This window comes from Podarcis bocagei (genome assembly GCF_964188305.1).
Source record: "Podarcis bocagei genome assembly, chromosome: 7".
NCBI classification, from domain to species: Eukaryota; Metazoa; Chordata; class Lepidosauria; order Squamata; family Lacertidae; genus Podarcis; species Podarcis bocagei.
The window spans coordinates 72,631,162-72,656,609 of NC_138132.1; the positions used below are offsets into that span (position 1 = coordinate 72,631,162).

General features: G+C 46.3%; 1 protein-coding gene across 3 annotated transcripts in view; it reads left to right on the forward strand.

Moving 5' to 3' along the window:
• Positions 1–25,448, forward strand: part of LOC308591136 (uncharacterized protein) — a 164,184-nt gene that overhangs the window by 112,157 nt on the left and 26,579 nt on the right. For all 3 annotated transcript variants that reach the window (XM_081201755.1, XM_081201756.1, XM_081201757.1), the window contains one exon: positions 4,232–4,385. In XM_081201755.1, the coding sequence (XP_081057881.1) occupies positions 4,232–4,385 (154 nt within the window). The remainder of the gene's footprint in view (positions 1–4,231; positions 4,386–25,448) is intronic.

Consider the following 25,448-nt stretch of genomic DNA (forward strand, 5'->3'; position numbering starts at 1 on the left):
TTACCACTGTAGGCACTTAATAAATGTGCAATATAGTTTATATTACAGTTGCTGGGCATGATTCTTCCCTCTGGACAGACACCTTTTGTCCCCCGTGCTTGGTGGGCAGCTAAGCTGGAATTGATCAAATGCCTGTCCTGTCACACTCTTCTCCCCCCCCCACCTCAAACCCTGTTTTATTTCAAGATTCTCCACTCTTTACACGAGGTTAGCTCACCTGTTCCATGGCAGTCACAGCTTCAGCAAGCAAGCGTGGGTTTGCCTATGAGGAAAATTAATGGGAACCAGTTAGGTTTAGCAGGGAACCAGAACAATTAGGAGGTGACCTCCAGGAGCAGAAAATTGTCTTCCTATCAGGTAAACAAGCTCAGTCTCTGTTATAAGGAAAGTAAAACCATTGAAAGGGTGGGAGACTAGGCGAGCCTCCTGAGGCAATGGCAGCAATACCACAGATGATTTTTTTTCTTTTAGAATGATAGCACGAAAGGCCCCTTTCCTTCCTGGTTATGCTGGAGAACAGGTTTGGTTTACAATTTTGCCTGCATAACTATTTTAATGTAGGTATTATAAGTACAGGGAAGAAGGTGTTAAAAAAATGGTGCCAGTATTCATATATTGCTGAAAGTGCTGTGGGTACCAGCTCAAAATGTCTGCCATGGGCAGCAGAAACTGAGGTTCCAATTACTCAGTACCAGGAAATATTGCCCCCCCCCAAATCTCTGGATACTGTATACCTTTTACTGGAAAGGGAAAAAACAGATTAACCATATTTTTCTGTCTATAAGACTCCCCCATGTATAAGACTATTTTGGGGGACTCTGATTTAAGAAAATGGGGAAAGATCTATCCATGTATAAGATGCCCCCAAATTTTGGACATTATTTTTAAGGGGGGAAACCTAGTCTTATACACGGGAAAATAGGGTATATTAATCCAAGTCATAGTGTCTATTGGTCCTACTTTCCACAGGACTGTGCTCTTTTTGATGGGCTAATATTCCTCTTTCTGGTGGACAAACAATTCACTCTTGGAAGCTGTCATCTACATAAGGGCACAACAGTACTCTTCCTAATTGACATCACCAGGAACTTGTATTCACAGGTTGACTGGCTCTGATACTGGAGAGAGAACAACACCATTGTGGCTGGCAAACTCTGATAGCCTTACCTTCCACCTGGCCTACCCCATGATTTTTTTTCTAATCCTCTTTTAATGCCACCCAAGTTGGTGGCAATCGCTAACTCTTTGCAGTGTGAACGCCCTAGTTTAACTCTGTGCTATGTAAAGAATTACTTTATGTTTGGGGGGGGAGGGAGAGTTGCAGGGGTCTTGAAATTGCCCATCAACAGTTAGCACCTGGGTAACAGATTGAACAGACGCACAGTTGGCCTCGTCACTGTCAGATGTGTTGCAATTCTATTTAGATCATTATTTGTACATTTTCATTTACATATATAATTTTTCATATCCTCTCCTTTGGTGATGTGAAAGTAGGCCCTAGGCCCAATGTCTCTGAATTGAGCTTTAAAACTGGTTTCCGTAAACCATAGTTTAGATTAACCACATATTGGTAAACTCTGGTTAGTCAAAAAATAGAAATGAAAGCTTCTAATCTTATGGCCATGGTGGAGGAGAGGGTTAGGTGGAAGCACACAGTCCCATGGCTCATTCATGCAATGTTATTCTATAGATTTAGTTTTATGTTTGAACAAGACCTTCTTAAGATATAACCATAAGAAAGCTGGGGAGGACTTGGCATAAAATTCTTAGGGTTCACCTTTGAAAGAAGCATTTGAAATTAGGTCAGTCTAAAACCTGCCCTAGCAACTTTTTATCTTGTTATAACTGTCAGAGGAGTGGAGAACTTGTCTACTGATCTGATTCAGTCTAGCAGACCATGTTTTGCAAGAACAATTTTAATCAGCTTGAGATATCTTGCAAAGCGTTTTGCCTTTGAGCTCAGTTCTCAGACCACTGCCTTAATTTCTAGTCATGTGCAAGAATAAAGGGGAGCACAGGGGAAGAAGAAGAAGAAAGGGGAGACGAAACCGGGAGGTCAGATTTCAGAGAGAGTAAGGAGAAGTAAATTAAAATTGTGTGTCTCCATGTTCAAAGTTGAGGAGCTGGCATGACTTGTGAAGTGCCACTCTGAGGCACACTTGTTGTGCATGCAAAACTATGCATAGACATGCTGCGAAGCACCACATGTAAGCCGACACAGTTTTGGAAGGATCAGAAAGCTTTTCTTTCGCAGCTGTACATTTCATGGATCCAAGTGTTTCCCTATCTTGTTGTCATCTAACGAACCACAGGTGGTGGCAGACACTGGAAAAAACCCAAAATCGTTGCGCAGATGGTGGGAAAGGAAAGGAGGGAAACTGCAGACATTGTTTCCAGACTCTGAAAGGCAGGGGTGGAGACTCTGGCAGCTGCAGCCCATAACGTCAGAGGCTGTGCTGGGTAGCACAGGAAATGCTTAATTCTGCCTGAAGCCCAGAAACGTCTTTAGCTGAGGACAGCTTTAAAATGAAGCAGAGGCACGTCAGGAAGCAGGCCTAAGGCCAGCAAGCAGTGGAGTGCAAGTGGGGCACTGCCCCGCTGATCTCAGTCTAGGGATGGTGGGAGAATTTTTATTCATTTTGTATTTAAAGGCAAGCCTACCTATTTTGCACTTTCCAGAACCAATATGAAATTTATTTACAAAATAAATAAACCTTTTGAAATTAGTACCTCTCCAAATTTTGCAATGCAGTTCTTAGAAACACATGCAAAAGTGATTACACTGGGGCAGAGTGTGCATATAAATGCATTCATTAGTGAAGGTGACATACAGAAATGCTTTATATTGGGTGAATTTGTTTTGCAAAAATGTGTCTATCGGGCAAAAATAGCATACAAAAAAAAGTCTACATTGAGATAAATTTGCCCCAAAATGCCAAGGAATTTTTCTGACTTTTAAGGCGAGGAGCTGGTGTCAAAACAGAGAACTGGACGTAAGACCAGGGAAAATTAGAAGCGGAGATAAACAAAAATCAACGGATTTGCCTATCCCATCTTACAGCCAATCTTATGAGGTAGCCCTGGCTGCCAGCCTCCACATCCATAGTCTCAGTGTTGCCCTTGTAGAACTCAGCGAGGAAGTGGGAGAGGAAACTAGAATTAGTTGGCTTTGTCTGTCATTGGGTCTGTTGCCACCTACTGTTGATCTTCCTGCCTTCTGCCCTACAAGTTCTGGTGGGCGCTGGGCACTAATGCTAGCAAGTGTTCCTTCCTCTCAACTGCCCATAAGGGAATGTTCCCCACCCCTTGATTTTGCCGGTAAAGTAAAGGGACCCCTGACCATTAGGTCCAGTCGCAGATGACTCTGAGGTTGCGGTGTTCATCTCGCTTTATTGGCTGAGGTAGCCGGTGTATAGCCTCCAGATCATGTGGCCAGCATGACTAAGCCGCTTCTGGCTAACCAGAGCAGCACACAGAAATGCCATTTAGCTTCCCGCCAGAGCGGTACCTATTTATCTACTTGCACTTTGACATGTTTTTGAACTGCTAGGTTGGCAGGAGCAGGGACCGAGCAATGGGAGCTCACCCCGTTGCGGGGATTCGAACCGCCGACCTTCTGATCGGCAAGTCCTAGGCTCTGTGGTTTAACCCACAAATTAGCACTTGCACATTTTATGCAAACCTGCATCCTCTTCTGTCCTGTGGGGGGGGGGCGTTCTTCCTTGATTTTCTTCTTTTTCAATGCTTAATCCGGAGTAGAGTCCTGAAGATGTTTGGATGGCATCTTGTACACCTCCACCCAGCAATAAAGCTAGTCCCAAATGTATTGCTCTGCTTTTCTTTTTTGGACCACAACAGTGATGCCAAGATCTGAGAGTCTTGTCATCTGGGCAGCACAGGACCTCCACACATGCTGCCCAGGCTTGCGCCCCAGAGAGGTCACTCCAGTGCTGCTAATGCACTAAAAACAATGCAGGAGGCAGCAGTTCTGAGTTACTAGTCTCTGCAGCCACAGCCATTTGACTTCGTCCGTAGAGGCACACTCCATTGTCTCTCAAGGCAGACGGATGCCAACAACGTTTCTCCTTTTTGTTGGTTTTTTTATATTTGTGTAAATCGCCTTGAACTTTTCTTCTAATGCAAAGGTAGTTATGAATATATATATATATATATCTGTGATGTAAATAAGTGCCACCACTGCAATCTGTATGGGTTTCTGTTTGCAACCTAGGAGACCTCTGAATTCCACCCTCTTCCAGACTGCAATCCCAGATGCGCTACAAGACCCCCAGCGGGTATCTCTGCTTCTGAAATATGGCACTCGGGAGACTCCGTAGCCCACAGTTCCTTCTCCTCAGCTTCACTCCAGTCATCCTATAACCTGAGTAAGTAGCTCTGCAGATGCTTACCAGATGCTAACGTCTCACTACACTTCAGCAGGTTCCCCGATAACAATACTAGGGTGTTACTATGGTGATAACAGATTCACTAGAGGGCTGAATTAATCGAGCAGCTTTGCCTATTAGGATCTGTATAGTTACCATAGTGTTCATTCAAACAAACGTTCCATCACACTCAGGTTGTCGTGCTTTTTTTATGACCAAACTGATCGTTTTACCACCGGGTTCCCCATCTCTTTGTGGACGGTTATTTTGCTGTCTAAGCAGGTCCTAATCAAATTAACCGATCTCTTCCTTTTCATTCTCCTGGGGTGGGGGGGTATAGCAGGGGAGGACTTTTCTGCTTCCCCCAGCCCCCAGTAATGATAGAAAATGTGATGGCTTTGCCATTGCAATGTTAAAATGGAAATGGGGAAAAAACAACTCATTCCATAATCCCCACCCCCAGTCTCCATCTGCTTTTTAGCTGAGTTGATTCAGTGGTTGGTTGTGACCCACTGAAATTGGTAAAGGACGTTGGGAGTTTCGTGGGATTTGGAACTGCATGGGCTGAGGCTGGAACCTAGCCTAGCCAGCTAGGACTGTTTTGTTCCTAGGGATGGGCCATAACTAAGTGACAGAGTGCTTGCTTTGCAAGCAGAAGGTCTCAGGCACTAGCAGATGGTGTGGGAGGGCAGAGCCATGGTAAGTGGTGGTTGGTTCTTCAGGGCAGAAGGGGCACTCCAGTCTGCCTTCAGCCAGATGCCAGCTCCCTTGCCTTCTAACTTATAACCAGTCTAGGAGGGTGGCAATGCCTGCCAGCTTCCTCTTCTTCAGAGCCAGTGTTACTGAGCAAAGAAGAGGATGAGGACAAAACTAACATTTGTCAGCTCTCTCTGTCATTGCCAATGACAGTAGAGCTCCCTGCATCCCACCCTACAAATCTGAATGGGCACAAGCCATGGAAATGCCCTACCAACACCAACATCCCTGCAATGAGGCAGCAGAGTAGTGGTGGGACCATTTGCCACACAGACACACAGTAGAGGTTTGAGCAAAGCAGAGGTGTACAGAAATTGAGAGGAGGAAAGTGGTTATTTTAAACAGTGGCAGACGTTTGAGTAGACCTAGCAGGGGATAACATTGAGGGGGGGAATGTCAGCTTGAAACATGGTTTGAGCACAGTGAGAAGGGTGTTTCAAAAGGCTCTGTTTCGTTAGTTTCTGTGTTGTGCCCATCTCTGCTATTTCTTCTTGTTAAAACTGTTTATTTTCCTTAAAAGATGACCCCTCAGTGTACCTGCTTTAATCAAAGCTCTGCTGTTGTTTAATAACACTATTTTCCTATCAGTGTTCCTCCACCCCCACTTGACTCAAAGTTCTGTCGCTGTTTAAAACAGCCACTTTTTTCTTTTCAATGCATCTCCTTTCTCACTGTTCTCAAACTTCTCTCTCTTCCATTTCCTCAGCTGCCTCATGTGAAAAAGATAAAGAATGTGGGCTCCTCAAATATTCCATAGTACACTTCACACAATGCATTTCACTCCTGGTACCATGTGCTGTCTTCAACATGAAGTTCCAGATTCAGTGTAGGTACTTTACTAACAAGGGACACGGGTGGCGCTGTGGGTTAAACCACAGAGCCTAGGACTTGCCGATCAGAAGGTTGGCGGTTCGAATCCCCATGACGGGGTGAGCTCCCGTTGTTCGGTCCCTGCTCCTGCCAACCTAGCAGTTCGAAAGCACATCAAAGTGCAAGTAGATAAATAGGTACCGCTCTGGCGGAAAGGTAAACGGCGTTTCCGTGCGCTGCTCTGGTTCGCCAGAAGTGGCTTAGTCATGCTGGCCACATGACCCGGAAGCTGTACGCCGGCTCCCTCGGCCAATAAAGCGAGATGAGCACCACAACCCCAGAGTTGGCCACGACTGGACCTAATGGTCAGGGGTCCCTTTACCTTTACCTTTTACTTTACTAACAAGCGGATACCCATATATATATGTATACAGTCAACTTTCATCAACTGAACATAATCTTCTCTAGCTGAGCAAACCAACTGACTTTCTTGCTCTTAAGATTCTATTTATCTTAAAGTTACAGCAACATATATCATTGTGGTAGGGTGTGCAAAGCAGAACAGGAGAGAGAGCCAGACATGGAAATGGGGGTGATCTATGTTCAAGGGAGCATTAAGCAAAGTGAGGAGCAGTGGGGAGGGGGAAAGGAAGTGAAAATGAGGGTGCAAAGAAAAGAATAAGGGGTATCGGAATGGGGGTGAAGATAAAAGCAGGGGCATGAAATCTGAAGAATTGGAGGTTTCAAGGGGGGTTCCACATAAGGAGAGGGGGGACGAGTCAGGGACATGGTGGGTAGACGTGGACATGGTTGCAAACAGGGGACGTCTTTAACATTGGGCGTAGTGGCACGGTGAGCCAGGGTGCCAAGCAGTGGAGGGCGCCAGGCGAAGAGTCTGGGGAGATGAGAGGGGGAAGGTAAGTGAGGTGGAGCGGGAGCTTGGAGCCTGCACGCCTCTAGCGCCCGTCGGAGGCAGGAAGGCTCCGGATGCTTTCCCGCAGTCCAGAGCTATCTCCGCTGGCTCCTCGGCACACCACCTCCTCGGCTGCGTGGTGTGTGCTTGCATCCCAAGCTCTGCACATAATAAACGTGACTCTACTACCACTCCCCCCATCCACTCTACCTCAAAAGATCCCTGCGCTCGAGGCTGCTAACCCCTACCTCCTTCCCCTGCTTCTCCACCACCTTGCACAGAGCCTGCCTCCTCCCGCTGCCCCCACCACCTCTGCACTCCTTCACACGACCCGCGTTTCCTTCCCTTGCCCGATCCCCTCCAAGTCACGCTCTCTCCTCCCCCCTTCCTCCCCAAGCAAGGACGGCAAGACTGCGGCTGAGTGAGTGTGCTTCTCTGCTGCGGTGACACGGACAGCCCAGCTCACTTCGCCTGTCCTTGCCCAGATGAGAACCCCACCTGCCTCCCGTGCCACCCCCATCGCGCCCGGCTGCCCAGCCCCACACCATGATCCCACCATGGGAGCCAATGCCCGGCCACGCGCAGCCTTTCCTGGGAAAGGGGGCGTGCCAGAGGGATCTTTGCACCATGGCGCTGGATATGCTTAAGACGGCCCTGGTTGCAAATTGGGTCTGCATAATTGAATACAGAAGTGGAATTGGAAAGGGGTTTGGGAATTAATAATAATAATAATAACAACAACAACAACAACAATAATTTATTTATTTATACCCCGCCCATCTGGCTGGGTTTCTCCAGCCACTCTGGGCAGCTTCCAACAAAATATTAAAATAGTCATTCAGATATTAAAAGCTTCCCTAAACAGGGCTGCCTTCAGATGTCGTCTAAAAATCTGGTAGTTGTTTTTTCCTTTGACATCTGGTGGGAGGGCGTTCCACAGGGTGGGCGCCACCACCGAGAAGGCCCTCTGCCTGGTTCCCTGTAACTTCGCTTCTTGCAGTGAGGGAACCGCCAGAAGGCCCTCGGCGCTAGACCTCAGTATCTGGGCAGAATGAGGTGGGTGGAGACGCTCCTTCAGGTATACTGGGTTGAGGTCGTTTAGGGCTTTAAAGGTCAGCGCCAACAGTTTGAATTGTGCAAAGGCCCTTTGGTCGGCCCTCGCGGCCCTTCACTTCATCAAATCTTTGAAAAAAAGTTTGGACACCATGGTGTTAATGTGGGGTGAGAGTGACTGATGAGTGGAGGGAGCAGGGGTACAGCCCCTATTACTGCATATTTATTCATGCATATGAGATGTTTCCGCTTTGCCTATTGCTTATATGTTTTGTAATTAAATAACCCCTTGCGAGTATGGTTTATAGTACCATGGGAAAGCAGCATACAAATAAATGGTGATGATGAAGAAAGCACCTTTAGCCATTATTCTTGTGAGGGCTTTGAGAGAAGGTCATCTTGCATATCCCCCCCAAAAAGCAACATGTGCAGCAGTATCTCATTTCCTTGCCAGTGCTTTCAGGAATGCTCACTGGTGTGGTTGTCCATGAGGTTGCTGCATCAGCAAGCAACTGCTTGGGATCAGCGGTGAAACTTTTTCTAAGCCCATCCACTTCACCAGAGAGCAGCAGATGATGGCCTATCAGCATTGGGGCTGGCATGGGCTTGCTAGGGCCCCCTGGGGCTGATGCCAGTCAGCACATCATCTTCTGATTTCTTCTTTTTTTAAAAAAGGGGTTGACTGTCTTTTACTCAGAGTAGGCTTGCTGAAATTAATGGGCCTAACTTAGTCATGTCCATTAATTTCAATGGGTTTACTCTGAGTAGGATTAACACTGGAAGCAACCCATTAAAATTAATGGTTAGCTTAAGCCCATCAGTTTCACTGGGTTTACTCTCAGCAGAACTTCTTTGGAGCTAACCCTTGCTACCCTTTTCTACAACACAACAGTAGCCGTTCCCAGGTAAATGGGTTTACCATCAGAAGCAGAAGCAGGTCCCGTTTGTATTCCTGCAGTGATGGTTGTGGTTTTATTTAAGTGAGTAAAATGCAAAACCGCACATGGTCAAAAGTATTCTTCATTTTTTTAATCAGGGCAAACTATTTCTTGCTCTAATGCTTCAGGAATGTGGAAACAGTTGTAAAGCTAGGATCTGGCGTGCATGAGTATGTTGAGAAAATATTAATTGTGTGCTTCGCAACCGAAGTAATAGACACAGCGTCTAAAGGGGGCTCCTGTAAGATCATGAAGCCCAGGGTCCAAAATTAACTGCTTAGGAAGGGGGCTCTGTAATTGCTGCACCAATCCAGTGCTGCATGCTGTGAAGATGGCCTAACTTTTTTTTTATTTTTTAGGCAGGCACAGGAGTGTGAAATACTGAGGATCAGGGTGCCAATTTAACTGAATTACATGCCTTGCATGTAGACAAGACCTCTTGAATCTTGCAGTGTGGGAGCCTATTGAGTCTGATGGTGATGAGCTGTCGGTAGAACCTTAGGCTTCAGGTTTCCCCCTGCTCTCTCTCCCTCCCCCCACCTCCCCAAACCCTCCCACCCCCTTCTGCAATAACCATAATCGTCCCCTAGCCGGATGTGTGTGATTCATTTCACCATACCCAGTCAGTGCTCGCTGGCAGACGCTTCATTGGTATTCAGAGCAGCGGCCCGTCTGTCGCTCCTCCATGTGCTCCAGGTCTGGGATCCTCAGGGAGCCATGCAGCTGTCAAATTGACTTCCATCATTCCCTCCCTGAGCCGAGAGACAAATTATCCAGCCAGCTGTCAGACGAGACTCTGTGATCGAACCTGCAATTTCTAAGTGATAAAAAAACCAAAAAAAACCACCCGAACACTCCATATCCCCAAAACTAAGCCAGCAAGCACTTTGCGGGAGGGTGGTGGCACGAGGAGGAGGGAGGGAGGGAGGGTTCGGCAGGTGGCAGGAAGGAGGAGGGTGTTCTTATCCCAGTTTCTTATTCTTCAGAGGTTATTAGCTGGGGCTGTGTGATGTCTTTGCAAAAGAGGCGAACATAATGGTTTGGCAGGAGCCCCAGTTGACTCACAATTGCACACTGGCAAGGAACTGCGGCTTCCTCAAGAGACACAGTGGCATTTCAACACTGCCCAACTGAGGCAGGAGTTTTAACAGTGCTCAACTGTGCTCGCAGGAAGGGAACCTTTTGGCCCCTCTAGATGGGTGGAGTTTTCATTTTTGCGAGTCGTGGAGGCAATAATAGCGCATTTGCAGCAGATTGGTACTGGGCTGCCCACCCACTATTCTGCTGTATTAACTGTCCTGCGGTGCTTTGCTCATGTTATTGCACTATTGCAGCGCAGAGGACACTATGAAAGCAGAACAGCAACAAGCATATGGAAACCTCAGGTACGGGATATCAGGAGGAGATTACAGTATGTTCACGGACTGGAGAATAATAGCAGCGTGGCTAACCCCCAAACTTTGGGTAATTGCTAACAGCATTGAAAACGGGGTTGTGTACAGTGGTACCTCGGGTTAAGTACTTAATTCGTTCCGGAGGTCCGTTCTTAACCTGAAACTGTTCTTAACCTGAAGCACCACTTTAGCTAATGGAGCCTCCTGCTGCTGCCACGCCACCAGAGCCCGATTTCTGTTCTTATCCTGAAGCAAAGTTCTTAACCTGAACCACTATTTCTGGGTTAGCGGAGTGTGTAACCTGAAGCATATGTAACCTGAAGCGTATGTAACCCAAGGTACCACTGTATAACTGCCCCAATATCATAATAAGCACAAACCATGAATGAAAAATAAGAAGGATTTCTGGTGGAGGGGCCCTTTACCTTTATACCACTGATCCAAGTGTGTCCTCTACATGATATGCATATTGGCGACACCTCAGCCCCACATGCACACTGTGCTTGAAAGAGCTCAATTATGAGCCCTGCAGAGCCATCGTGGCACGTGTCAGTGTGTCCATTTTAAAATACCAGCTGAAGCGAGGAGGCTGAGGAAGTGGGGAGGTTGGAGATTAGTCACAGGCTATTACACTCCAAGAGGCGATAAGGGCAGAGGAGGAATTACTGGACAGTCGTTCTCCACTTGAGGCGGCCTCCTAATGCACGTATCATTCCTCAGATCGTGTCCGCCTCTCTCTCTCTCTCTCTCTCTCTCTCTCTCTCTCTCTCTCTCTCTCTCTCTCCCCTCCTGCCTGCTTCTGTCCGGCCTTGTGTTTTGAGGCATTTGCTGTTATCTTAGCTATACAAAGTGATTGTAGGGAAGCGGACATGAGTGGGATGTGTCCCAAACACAGCAACAGCATTTCAACAGCCTTTTAAAAGCGAAGGAGCCATTTCTCTCTGGCACCTTCTGCGTACAAAGTTCTCATCCTACCTTGCAACTGCCCTTGAGACTGAGGGAAACGAGGCTGGCTGATGAAGAGCTGCTCAAGGCCATGATAATAAGGAAATATTTGAACCCAAACCTTCCGGATCAGATCCAACTAGATCACATCCACACCGTCCATATAAAACACATGGCTTCCACACGAGAACTCTGGGAACTGTAGTTTACTGCTCACAGAGCTACAATTCCCAGCACCCCAAAAATTATAGTTCCCGGGTTTCTTTTGAGGAAATCCATGTGCTCCGAATTCGTGGTGGGGATTAGTTCTATGTCTCATAGAAATCTCTGTGAAGTGAATTTGGTGGCAAGAGGGAGGGTGGGGGAGAGATCATTCTAAAGTCAAGTCAAGTCAGTGTTGGTGTCAGGAAGCCTGACTTCAAATCCCTCCTCAGTTGTTGAAGTTCATTGAGCAACCTTGGGCCAGTCAGTATGACCTACCCTACAGGGTTGTTGTGAGAGCAAAAGTATGGGAAGAAAGAAGCCAAGTATGCTGTCTTGAGCTTCATGGAGGAAAGGCAGGATATAGACATCTAAAATAAACAAATTTCAGGTGTTTTTTTCTGCTTGTGCAAAACTTTTCTGAATGGCAGGAAGTAATTTCTGTACTTGGGAGGCGGGGTTGGCGTGTGTCAGAGAAGCTCTTTGCAGAGAAAAGAGCAAAGGAGATGTTGCAGGCAACCATATAGGCTGTTTCCCAAGAGACTGAACAAAAGCATGTGAAAGGCTGGATTATGTTTGAACCCCCGGCGTTCCCTTATCACTCAGATTCCCAAGGTCATTGGTAATGTTTCCAGGGTGCAGACTTCCACGTCTCCCATGAGAAGGAGAAAAGGGATCGTCAGCTGGAGCACTGGTGGCTGGTAACATTTTGATTTGGTAAGGTTGTAATTTCTGTTTTCACCACAATAGGACATGGGCAGCACCTATTTAAGAAAGTGTGCCTTTGCACACGTTCAGAGTGCCATTGCCTCATCACTAAAAATATATACAGTTGTACCTCATTTTACTGCACATCATTTTATTGCGGTTCACAGGTATTGCTCCGTAGGAGGACATGGGTGCAGCTGCAAGCATCCCAGCTGTTTCCAGGAAAAGGAGACCTGCCATGCCTCTGCTAGCCATGGGAGGGGAGCTAGCTAGAGCTGGACCTGGGTTTTTCCACTCCTGCCCCTGCAGGCCTGGCTTAATAGACTACAGTATAGTGTAAACATAACTTTTACATGCAATGGGAAACCAAAAGCATTGTGTGACTCAGTTTATTGCAATATTTGCGATAGTCTGGAACCGAACCCACAGTATCTACAAGGTATGCCTGTGTGTGTGTGTGTGTGTGTGTGTGTGTGTGTGTATGGTGTGTGTGTGTGTGTTTATTATTCCCTACACACCTATGGACGAAGGAAGAGTTTCCATGTAAAAGGGCCGAAGTGCAATTTTCAGACAAGATTAACTCCATACCTCTTATTTAGAAATTAAGCCGTACCACAGGATGTCAGTTCTTGGATTCATGTAGTGTTTAGAGATCATTCTAAAATCAAGTCAAGTCAAGTCACTGCGTGCTTAGAACCAAAGTATAATTGCAATGTAGTTTAATGCTACCACATGGAGCTGTTCTTAATGCCTGAATCCTTCCATATTGGCTATAATGGCTTGACAAGATAGGCCTCATAACAACAGATGGAGCAAGAGTCTTCCTACTTCAGGCTGACTTTCAGGCAGTCCGATCAGTCACATGGTTTTCCTGCTAAGAGATACATGGGCAGTACCTCCTTACCATTGCTATTCTTTTGGATTACGATTGGCTGAGTGGTGCGCAGAGGAGATTAACAGAAACGCCTATATAAATTCAAGGTAGCATAAAATATGTGTGTTGCAGGAACGAGTGTGTGGCTCTGATGTTTTGAGGATGTTGTTGTAGTTGTTGAATTGCTTGACAATTCCATTGTAGGGGTTTTGCCCCAGTAGGTCCAATGAACCAGCCTCCCTTGAGCTGGAGCCTTCATATGCGCAAACCCACCCAACCAACTATGCTTGAAGGCTTAAATAGGGTTAGGCAAAGGTAAAGGAACCCCTGACCATTAGGTCCAGTCGTGGCCGACTCTGGCGTTGCAGTGCTCATCTCGCTTTACTGGCCGAGGGAGCTGGCGTACAGCTTCCGGGTCATGTGGCCAGCAGGACTAAGCCGCTTCTGGCGAACCAGAGCAGCGCACGGAAATGTTGTTTGCCTTCCCGCCAGAGCGGTAGCTATTTATCTACTTGCACTTTGACGTGCTTTCGAACTGCTAGGTTGGCAGGAGCAGGGACCAAGCATCGGGAGCTCACCCCATCGTGGGGATTCGAACCACCGACCTTCTGATCGGCAAGTCCTAGGCTCTGTGGTTTAACCCACAGCGCCACCCGCGTCCCCTTAAATAGTGCTACCCGCTACTGAATATGAGCAGGGTACTGACTTTGGCTGTGCATGCAGACCTAATCCATTCAGTCTGCTTGAAGTGCCTCCAAACGGGCCTGAAAAGATTGCTAAGATTTTCCTGTGATTTACACACACAGCCCTTGCACTTGGCAACCGGATGGAAATCGAGATATCACACCCTACATCCATCCGTTTTCAAGATCGGGCATGAACTAGGTCATTGCTGCAGCTTTGAATTCTGCAGCCTACGAGCACAAGTGACTTCCCAGAAATGACCCACGACTGGGAGCAGTAGGCTGGAGTAGCAACAATTTCCTCTCAGCATGAACCTGCCAGACCTAGCCTCCTCCCCCACTGCCACCTCCGCCACCAAGCTTTCTCTAGCTCTTTTTATGAAAACTAGGTCAGGGCTTTGAACTGCAAAAGTCTCAGGGCTCCCTGTTTGTTTTATCACTGTCACCACCCAGCATAGCGGAACAACCTACCCGCCAGTCGCTTCCTCGTGGCTAGACAGAGCACACATGCCTTCGCTGCACACCTTAGAGATATAAATTAGAAACAGTTTTGCACAGAAAACAGCTCTCCTGTTTGGAGATGGTGTGAAGCAAGGGAGATTCTAATGACCCAGTGATGCTGCAGCAAAGCTCTTCTACCCATGGAGAGTTTCTTGAAAGCAATGAGGGGATAACAGCCTATGTGAGATATAGCTATATCTATACAGGGGTGCCAGCTCCTGGGGGCTGTACCCTTTTGGGGCCCCTGAATATTTTGGGGGTGGGGGCTAGCCCCCCCCCCATGTCCAAAAAGTGTGGAGGTGAAGCACAGAGCTGAGTGTGGTGAGAGACTCTTCTTTTCCTTTTCCTGCCATGGAGGGGAAGGAGGCTTGAAGCAGCCTCCCAACACTGAAGCCACACAGTCGTGTTCAGCCTCGTCCCCAGCTCCTCCTGACATCATGCATGCACCGGTTGGCCACCCTCGCAGATGGGCACGTCTGTATCTTATCTATCTATCTATCTATCTATCTATCTAATCAGATCCATGTTAGCAGAGAATGTGATCCTTTAAAAAGTGGCTGCATGCTCATCATACATTTAAAGCACGTGACTTCCGCAAAGAATCCTGGGAACTGTAGTTTACTCTTCAAAGAGCTACAATTCCCAGCAGCCTTAACAAACTACAGTGCCTAGGATTCTTGGTGTGTGTGTGTGCTTTTTAAATGTGTATGCAGCCAGAGTTTCCCTGGTTACACTTAGACTCCATTGGCACTTTACATTTTAAACAGTACTGTACAACTTTAAACAGCCATGATTCCCACCAAATAATCCTAGGAATGATAGTTTGTTGAGCATGCTGAGAGTTGCTTATTGCATTTATATCCCACCCTTTTCTCTAAGGAGCTCAAGGTGGCATTCATGGTTCTTCCTCTCCTCATTTAACCTCCATAACAACCCTGTGAGGTAGGTTAGGCTGAGATGCAGCGACTGGCCGAAGGTCACTGAGTGAGCTTCATGTCCAAATGGGATTTGAACCCTGGTCCTCAAGGTCCCAGTCCAACAATCTAACCACTGCACCACACTGGCTCTCAGCAATGGTGGTTGTGATTATTATGGTTGTGGTGATTTAGTGGCAATTTTATGCTAGGTAGGGCTCCAAGCGGTGCAGGGATAGAACTGATGGCACATTTGCAAAGCTAAGCAGGGTCCAGTATGGTTTCAAATTGGAAGGGGGACTGTGTGTTGAGATCCCTGCATGGCAGGTGGTTGGATTAGATGACCCTCAGGGCCCCTTCCAACTCTACAATTCTACGATTCTAAGGGCTGGACTTTTGGTGTGGTGCTTTGCCTTTCCATTCTTTACTCTTCTGGACTATAGATCTATATGTGTTTTATGCTTTTAACACTTGATGCTTTTTAGTAAACTTGGCATGGAGGGGTCCCTGTTGGACCAAAAGAGGGAGATATTAAAGGTTGCAAACAATATAAAGGTACATGCAGCAGGGCTGGGGAATCTTTTCATGGAGGATAAGGCTGTCAATGGCTACTAGCCATGTTGACTATGTCCTACCTTCAGTCAGAGGCCATATGCTTCTGAATGACCAGTTGATGGAAACCACACGAGGGGAGAGTGCTCTTGTGGTAAGGCCCTGCTTCCCATTGGGACATCTAGTTGATCACTGTGAGAACAGGATGTTGGACTAGATGGGCCATTGACTTTATCCAGCAGGGTGTTCTTATGTTCTTGTATCTATTTACTTGGGAGGAGTTGTTGTTGGCATTTGCCTGTCTTGGGGGACATTGGAGGAATGTGACTTTCAGGGGTGAAATCAAAACACTGAAGAGTTACAGCGCCTGCTGTGGCTGTAGAGACTGATACGGGACAGATACATTTTGCTGCAGTTGGGGCAAATGAAGATGTCCAATTTTGCTGCTACCATGGTGTTTCTTCTCTCTGCGCGCCTCCCAGCAGTCATTCCTCCTCTGGTCACTGCTATGGATACACAACCTGACAATCTCCAGGCACTGCAGTCATCTGCAAGAGATTGATGTTGCCAGCCTTCATGTCTCATTTGCAGACATCTTTGTTTTTTTGTTTTTTTTTAAATATTTTTATTACTTTTTTTCCAGGTACAGATGTAAAGTCAGATATAAAACGAAATAACAGAAAAAGAAAAAAGAAAAGAAGAATAAAAGAAATCCATCTTTCCAATACATTTTTTCATGACCAACCGGACTTCCCCACGTCTCCCTCACCCTGCATTCTTTTCAATAAAAATATCAGCAAATTAATACCTTGTTTCATGTGTTATTTGTACTTTCAAATAATTATATTTTGGGTTTAAAATACTTATTATTAATTTACTTTTGCCCTAATATAAATATAATGTTATTTTAAACTTTAGTCCTTTCATAATTATAACTTAGTTTCCAATATCCCAAATCTTATTGCAGAAGCTAGATTTTCCAAATCATGCAAATTCTTAACATTCATATAACTTATAATGTTTTTGTAAATAGTCCTTAAATTTTTCCCAGTCCTCCTCCATTGCCTCTTCTCCCAAGTCTCGGATTCTGCCAGTCATTTCGGCCAATTCCATATAGTCCATCAATTGCGTCTGCCATTCTTCCAGTGTGGGCAAATCTTGTGTCTTCCAGTGCTTTGCGATGAGTATTCTTGCTGCTGTTGTTGCATACATAAAAAACGTTCTATCCTTCTTTAACACTTTCTGGCCGACAATGCCCAAGAGGAAGGCCTCTGGTTTCTTAGTGAAGGTACGAACATGCTGGCAATGTGGACTTGGAAGAGCACATTTTGTTCGAGACTCTGCCCCATGATGTACAAGGGGCGCCTCTGCTCTCAGCATTCCTCTTGCAGCTGACACACTGCAAAAATTATGTCGACTGTTGACCTCCCAGCTCTAAAGCCACATTGTGTCAGCAGGTGAATGTAATCTGTTGAGAACTACACGGCCAAAGGCTTTCCACACAATACCGAGCAGGGAAATTCCACGGTAGCTGTTACAATCGTGATGGTCACCTTTGTTCTCGTAGAGGGTCACAATGTGGGGGTCTTACATGTCTTGTGGTGTTGATCCTTTTTCCAACACTGCAAGAGAAGGCACATCTTGAGAGAGGAATTGAAGCCAGCTTTCAGCACTCCTGTTGGAATTCTGTCCTGTCCTGGGGCTTTACCACATGCCTTAGAGTAGATGGCGTTTTTCAGCCCGTCAAGGGAGGGAGGGACGTTCATCTCTTCCAAGACAGGCAGAGTCTGGATGCTGTCAATCGCTGTGCCAGAGACCATGTTCTCCCACGAGTACAGTGGTTCGCCCATCATCTGCTTGCTGCAGTCTGTGATGATCTCTCCTGACAAGGTTTTCAACAGTGTCGTTTTCCTGACTGTTGGTCCAAAGGCCTCCTTCATGCCTTTGTACATTTTCTGAATGTTGCCGCTGTCAGCAGCGAGTTGAATGCTCCAACACAGATTTAGCCAGTAGTCATTGGCACATCACCTGCTGGGCATCACCCCTTGCCTTTGTCAGTGCAGCAAGCATCTTTTCACAGGGCACGCGCTTGTAGTTCACAAGAGCATCGCACTTTGCAGTGATCACAAGCTCCACGTCCTTTATGCCAGCGTCAAACTACCGTATTTTTTGCTCTATAAGACTCACTTATTCCCTCCTAAAAAGTAAGGGGAAATGTGTGTGTGTCTTATGGATCGAATGCAGGCTGCGCAGCTATCCCAGAAGCCAGAACAGCAAGAGGGATTGCTGCTTTCACTGCGCAGCGATCCCTCTTGCTGTTCTGGCTTCTGAGATTCAGAATATATTTTTTCTTGTTTTCCTCCTCCAAAAACTAGGTGTGTCTTGTGGTCTGGTGCGTCTTATAGAGCGAAAAATACGGTAGTTGGAGATCTGTTGCTCTCTTTTGCCATAGGAGGACATAACTGTGATATGGTTTCAGCTTGATTCAACGCAGGGCAGTTCAGTAGAGTTTGGTTGACAGAATCAGAGAACTGTTCACAAAGTTCAGGTATGACTGTTGTGGCAGTGTTAATTTCAAGCCACACATTCCGTTTTGTGTCATGAGCCCTCTTTGGATGGAGATAGATCTTGCTCACCTTCAGGGAATGATCCATGTTGAAGTTGGCACTGTACCGGTCGCCTGCTGATAGTCAAGGCCAGTTGGTACCAGTGGCCTGACCTTGTGAGTAAGCCATTGAACTCAGTGGACTTCTGTTCTGAATCATCCTGGCCTGTGATTTATCTGTTATTGTTCTCCAATTGAAAACCCGTTCACGCAATTGTGAACTGTTTGATTAGCATCACATTTAGTTTTGACCTGAGGTTAAGATCTTATGAAACAGCAACAGATAAACCTACACAGTATCTTCTAGGGCCAATTCATAGTCCCAGAACACTTTGTCAGACTTAAGTGTTTTTAAAACAATGCCTGCGATGCAGCAAATTGTAGAGTCTGCTCTGCAGAGCTGCTATGGACAAGAGTAAATTCAGACTTCCGTAAGCTTGAGTCAATAGCCATTCAATACCTACCTATCAAGTTATAAACTGGTTTATTACTCATTGATTTTCCTCCCCCACCCCTCTCCCAAGTGTGAATTATACCACTTTTAGGCCAAGAATTAATTAAGGGAGCTCGTTTTTTCTTAGAACGATGTTACTGAAACAAACGTATTGGAAGAGGCAGAGAGGATGTGTGATAAACACATTGCAAAGGTCTACATTTTATGAGCTGCTTTGCCTAAAATAGATGTAGATTTTTAGAAATAACTATTTCTAGATAGATTGATAGATAGCACTCACTTTTTAAGAGGGGCAAAAGCTATTACTTAGCTTGAATCACGGCATGATTAGATTTCACCAAGGGTCATGACCTTTGGTGGGATCATGAACAGGATTCAGTGGGTCACAGCCCATTTTGCTAAATGAGAGAGGGGAGTTAAAAATTAACTGAGAAACATTTTGAAGAGGATGTATTGCATCCAGAATTTTGGGGGGCTGTAAGATGGAAACACTTAGCCATTTCCACACAGATAGGTCCCCCCCCTCTATCTATAGATACCACAGGTGTGCCATGGATCACACAAATATTTTTCTAGAAAAAGAAGTGCAGGAACTCACCATGAGAGCCTCCCTTGTTCTCTTATAATGGCCATGGCGCCCAACTGAGAGGTGCTGAAACTGAGTTCCAGGGCTGAAAGCCCTTGTTCTCACCCTCCCAGTTTTAATCCCCACAACAACCTTGTGAAGTAGGTTAGGCTGAGAGGCATTGACTGACTCAAGGTCACTCAGTCACCTTAATGGCCATGGGGATTTGAACCCTAGTCTTCCAGGTCCTAGTCCAGGCATAGGCAAACTCAGCCCTCCAGATGTTTTGGGACTACAACTCCCATCATCCCTAGCTAACAGGACCAGTGGTCAGGGATGATGGGAGTTGTAGTCCCAAAACATCTGGGGGGGGTCGAGTTTGCCTATGCCTGTCCTAGTCCAACACTCTAACCACTACACCACAATGGCTCTCAATGACAGTGGTTGTAATGATTACTGTTGAGGTGATTTGATGGCGGTATAATGCTTGGTAAGAGTTGTAGCTGTACTTTTGGTGTGGTGCTCTGTCTTTCCATTCTTTATGCTGCTGGATTGTAGATATGTATGCATGTGTTTTTTATGCTATTAAGCATGTTTAGTAAACTGGCGTGGGGGTCCCTGTTGGATCAAAATTAGGAGATATTGAAAGTTGCAAACCAAATAAAGGTATTTGCATCAGGGTTGGGGAATCTTTTTCATGGGGAATAAGGCTACTAATCCTGATGGCTGTGTCCTGCCTCCACTGTCGGAGGCAGTTTGCTTCTGAGTATCAGTTTCTAGAAACCGCAAGAGGGGAGAATGACTATTGCACCCAGGGCTGGCTTGTGAGTTTTCCAGAGGCACCTGGGATGCTAGGCTAGATGGGCCCTTGGCCTGTCCAGCAGGACTCCTCTCATGGTATCTGTGGCCTTCTTGATGTTGTTAGACTCCAAGTTCCATCAGCCTCAACCAGTGTGATTAGTGGTCAGGGATATTGGGAACTGCAGTCCAGCACTATCTGGGTTAACACAACCCTGTGTTCTGCTCTCTTGGTATCTCTCTTAAACCACCACCCCCTTTTAATGGTGTGTTTAGCATTTAGAAGGATCAAAATGCCTCTCTTTACATAACGCTGCAGCTGCATTACGTAAAACAATTTGATGTCATCGCTTCCATAGCCAAACAGAATAATCATCTTCCTAAGAAAATGCCAGAGAACATTGGTCTCTCTCCCTTTCCTCTCTGTTTCCTTGATCCTCCATGGCTTGGCTAGCATCGAATATTATTACTTCTCTTCCCACACTCTCTTAACTTGCCACCATACAGCTCTTTGCACAGACCCCTTTTGGAGCTGCACCTTATGCCTGGAATCTATTCATTCTTTCCTGGCAACGACTGCTTGGCAGAGAGTGCCATTCATTACAACTTGGGTTTGTCTGCGGTTGAGCTTTTTTTCCAAACTTGTTTGAAAAAGCAGGCTTGTTTGGTGGCCTTTGGTCCTTCTGAGTGACAGGGAAGGAACTGAACTGGCGGGATCAAAATGACCCTAAGCTAGGTCTGAATGCACACATGGGGGGAAACTGTAACCCAGTGGTAGAGCATCTGTCTTGCATGCACAAGGTCTTAGGTTAACACAGGGCAGGGAATGTCCCTTGCCTGATACCCCATGTCTGGGACCCTGGAAAGTCACTGTCAATCAGAGTAGTTCAGTTGTATTCAGCCTTTTCAAACCCAGGGCCCACCTTTAACCCAAACATGCATTTGGGGACCACTTCGTGGTTTTCTACCATGTATTTGTACCATGGTAATGGTGCTGTCAGGGACGCGGGTGGCACTGTGGGTAAAACCTCAGTGCCTAGGACTTGCCGATCGCATGGTCGGTGGTTCAAATCCCCGCGGCGGGGTGCGCTCCCTTCGTTCGGTCCCAGCGCCTGCCAACCTAGCAGTTCGAAAGCACCCCTGGGTGCAAGTAGATAAATAGGGACCGCTTACCACGGGAAAGTAAACGGCATTCCGTGTGCTGCGCTGGCTCGCCAGATGCAGCTTGTCACGCTAGCCGTGACCCGGAAGTGTCTGCGGACAGCGCTGGCTCCCGGCCTATAGAGTGAGATGAGTGCACAACCCTAGAGTCTGGCAAGACTGGCCCGTACGGGCAGGGGTACCTTTACCTTTACCTAATGGTGCTGTCAGGGACACAGGTGGTGCTGTGGGTTAAACCACAGAGCCTAGGACTTGCTGATCAGAAGGTCGGCGGTTTGAATCCCCGTGACGGGGTGAGCTCCCGTTGCCGGGTCCCTGCTCCTGCCAACCTAGCAGTTTGAAAGCACGTCAAAGTGCAAGTAGATAAATAGGAACCACTCCGGTGGGAAAGTAAACAACGTTTCCGTGCGCTGCTCTGGTTCGCCAGAAGTGGCTTAGTCATGCTGGCCACATGACCCGGAAGCTGTACGCCAGCTCCCTTGGCCAATAAAGCGAGATGAGCGCCACAACCCCAGAGTCGATCATGACTGGACCTAATGGTCAGGGGTCTCTTTACCTTAATGGTGCTGTCATGACCCACCTTAGGTTAGGCTAAGACACAGTAGTGGATCCTGACCCACCTATTGAAGAACAGTGAAGAATATATTATATTATGCTTACTCCCAGCATCTGCACCCAAGGTGGTCACCTCACTTTGCCTAATGGTAGGGCCCAGCCATGGAGGATTGATGGAAAGATGCCAAGTATTATCTGACTATCACAGTGTGCAGATAAGCCAGGTGTAATCAGTGTGCTTGGCAGCCGTGTAGAGATGACTGAGGCAAAGCAGAAACTAAAGCATACTGCATTGCTAAAAGAGTGACTGCTGATCCTGAAGTCATAGCTGTCTGCATGCTGCTGGCTGATGCGCTGCTGGGCTGGAGGAGAACCTGAAGGCGTTCACACAGACCTGACCAGCTTTGCCCTGGCAGCTGAATGCGTTGTGACTTTTAGGAGACAGGATATGACCAACTTGGGGGAGTGAAGAGTGGAGTGGAAACAGCGAGAAGCAAAACAGTACCACCAGAGCGAAGAAAGCGAAAGCTCCCTTGATTTGCTCTGTGGCTTGAGGTCTCAGCCCAGCTGTTTGAGGGTCTGACTCGCCGTTGTTAATGGAAATCATGTCACTGCTGCCTGGTAACTTTGTCCTGTTACGAAGATGCTAATTTCCTTCTTCCAGAACACCAAGAGGAGGCAAATCTTGGGGTGTGCTTCCAACCTGGAGCTGTATCTGTGACTGTGTTGTTGTTGTGAAACTATTGTATAAAGGGTTTAATGGTTTGTTCTTGCAGATTTGACTGTTGTAGCCATATTAAACACAGAATACACACACACACACATTTATCAGTTTAAAAAAAAAAATCCTAACTGCTATTTTATTTATATGTTTTTTGTTTTGCTTTGCTTTGCTTTGTTTTTTATCCTGGTCTGTGATCATAATAAAGTTCATTCATTCACACACACACACACACACACACACACACACAGTTTTACTTCTAACAATGTTGAATTGTTTTTTAATGAATGGTTTTTCTGTGTTTTCAGCAGTTCTCATTTTTACATGTAAGCCGCCTTGAATCTCATCAGGGGAATAATATAATATAATATAATATAATATAATATAATATAATATAATATAATATAATATAATATAATATAATATAATATAATATAATATAATATAATATAATATAATATAATATAATATAATATAATATAATATAATATAATATAATATAATATAATATATAATAAATTTATATTCCATTCCATTATTGATTATTATAAAACAATAACAATCCCCAACTACTGGCCATCCTGGCTGCGACTGCTGGAAGTTGAAAGCCATCAACACCTGGAGGTCCAGGGGCTCCTCATCCCTCTGATAGCCTTTCCCCACTGATGAATCCCCAGCAACTGGTATTCAGAAACATTATTCCTGTGGATACTGTGTGACTCAAGCTCCAGTCATCGTTCCCCATGCTCAGTTATCATAAAAACTAAAGAGCATAAGAAGAGCCCTGCTGGATCGAGCCAAAGGCCTGTCTAGTCCAACATCTGTTCTCACAGTGGCTAGGCAGAGGCCTCTGGGAAGCCCACAAGCACAACTTGAGTGCAACAGCAGCTCTCTTCACCTGGAACTGGTTTCACTGGCATATTGCCTCTGACAGTGGAGATAGAACACAGCCATTGTGGCTAGTAGCCATTGGTAGCCTTCTCACCCATGACTATGTCTAATCCCCTTTTAAAGCTCTCCAAGTTGGAGGCTCTCTTGTTGGAGCACGTTCCATTGTTTAACTATGTGAAAGAAGTAATTTGTTTTGTCTGTCCTCAATCTTTCAACATTCAGCTTCACTTTTCTCCATCCGCTTTCCCCACACCATGCATACCGTATTTTTCGCTCTATAGGACGCACTTTTCCCCTCCAAAAATGAAGGCGAAATGTGTGTGCGTCCTATGGAGCAAATGCAGGCTTTCGCTGAAGCCTGGAGAGTGAGAGGGGTTGGTGCGCACCGACCCCTCTCACTCTCCAGGCTTCAGGAAACTATCCGCAAGCCTTCGGAGCCCAGTGGGAGTGCCCACCGGGCTCTGAAGGCTTGCGGATAGCAGCCCGAAGCCCGGGGAGCGGGCTCGCTGTCTTGGCTTCTGCCAAAGCTTCTTTGCTCTTAGGGTCTGGGGGGGGGGAATAATTTTTTTTCTTTATTTCCCCCCCTAAAAACTAGGTGCGCCCTATGGTCTGGTGCGCCCTATGGAGCGAAAGATACGGTAATTTTATATGCCACTGTTATATCGCTCCTTATTCACCTTTATTTTGAATTCAAAGAAACAAAATTCAACCATATGAATCAACCATATTGTTTAAACCAGAATCCACCCAGCACTCATGGGAAAATGTGGTGTGATCTCTTAGATTAACCAAATGAAACTTTTAACACATGGCGTGATAAAAGTCTATAATTTTATCAGGACGAGCTACTTGTTGTCTGTTATAGCAGTTGCTTTCTCAAAATTTATCTTCTGCACCATGAAAATAAATAAAAACAATATTTTTTATTTTAAACAAACAGCTAGGGGGGCAATGGAAGATGGGAGCGAGCTTGCTTTCCGTTGCACTGGACAGTTTCAAATTGAAAGGAAGGAGTTCCAACTAAGCATAAGGAAGGAATCTCTGGTGGGAAGAGCTGTTTGACAGTGGAATGGACTAGGTCAGAAGCTGGTGGACTCTCCTTCCGTGGAGGTTTTCAAGCAGAGGTTAAATGGCCATATAATAATAATAATAATAATAATAATAATAATAATAATAATAATTTATTATTTATACCCCGCCCATCTGGCTGGGCCTCCCCAGCCACTCTAGGCGGCTTCCATAAAAACCAGAAATACAATAAAATATCACACGTTAAAAACTTCCCTGAACAGGGCTGCCTTAAGATGTCTCCTTAATGTCAGGTAGTTGTTTATCGCTTTGACATCTGCTGGAAGGGCGTTCCACAGGGCGGGCACCACTACCGAGAAGGCCCTCTGCCTGGTTCCCTGTAGCTTTGCTTCTCGCAATGAGGGAACCGCCAGAAGGCCCTCGGCGCTGGACCTCAGCGTCCGGGCAGAATGATGGGGGTGGAGACGCTCCTTCAGGTATACTGGACCGAGGCCATTTAGGGCTTTAAAGGTCAGCACCAACACTTTGAATTGTGCTCGGAAACGTACTGGGAGCCAATGCAGGTCTTTCAAGACCGGTGTTATATGGTCTCGGCGGCTGCTCCCGGTCACCAGTCTAGCTGCCGCATTCTGGATTAGTTGTAGTTTCCGAGTGACCTTCAAAGGTAGCCCCACGTAGAGTGCATTGCAGTAGTCCAAGCGGGAGATAACCAGAGCATGCACCACTCTGGCGAGACAGTCCGCAGGCAGATAGGGTCTCAGCCTACGTACCAGATGGAGCTGGTAAACAGCTGCCCTGGACACAGATTTGACCTGTGCCTCCATGGACAGCTGTGAGTCCAAAATGACTCCCAGGCTGCGCACCTGGTCCTTCAGGGGCACAGTTACCCCATTCAGGACCAGGGAATCCTCCACACCTGCCCGCCTCCTGTCCCCCAAAAACAGTACTTCTGTCTTGTCAGGATTCAACCTCAATCTGTTAGCCGCCATCCATCCTCCAACCGCCTCCAGACACTCACACAGGACCTTCACCACCTTCACTG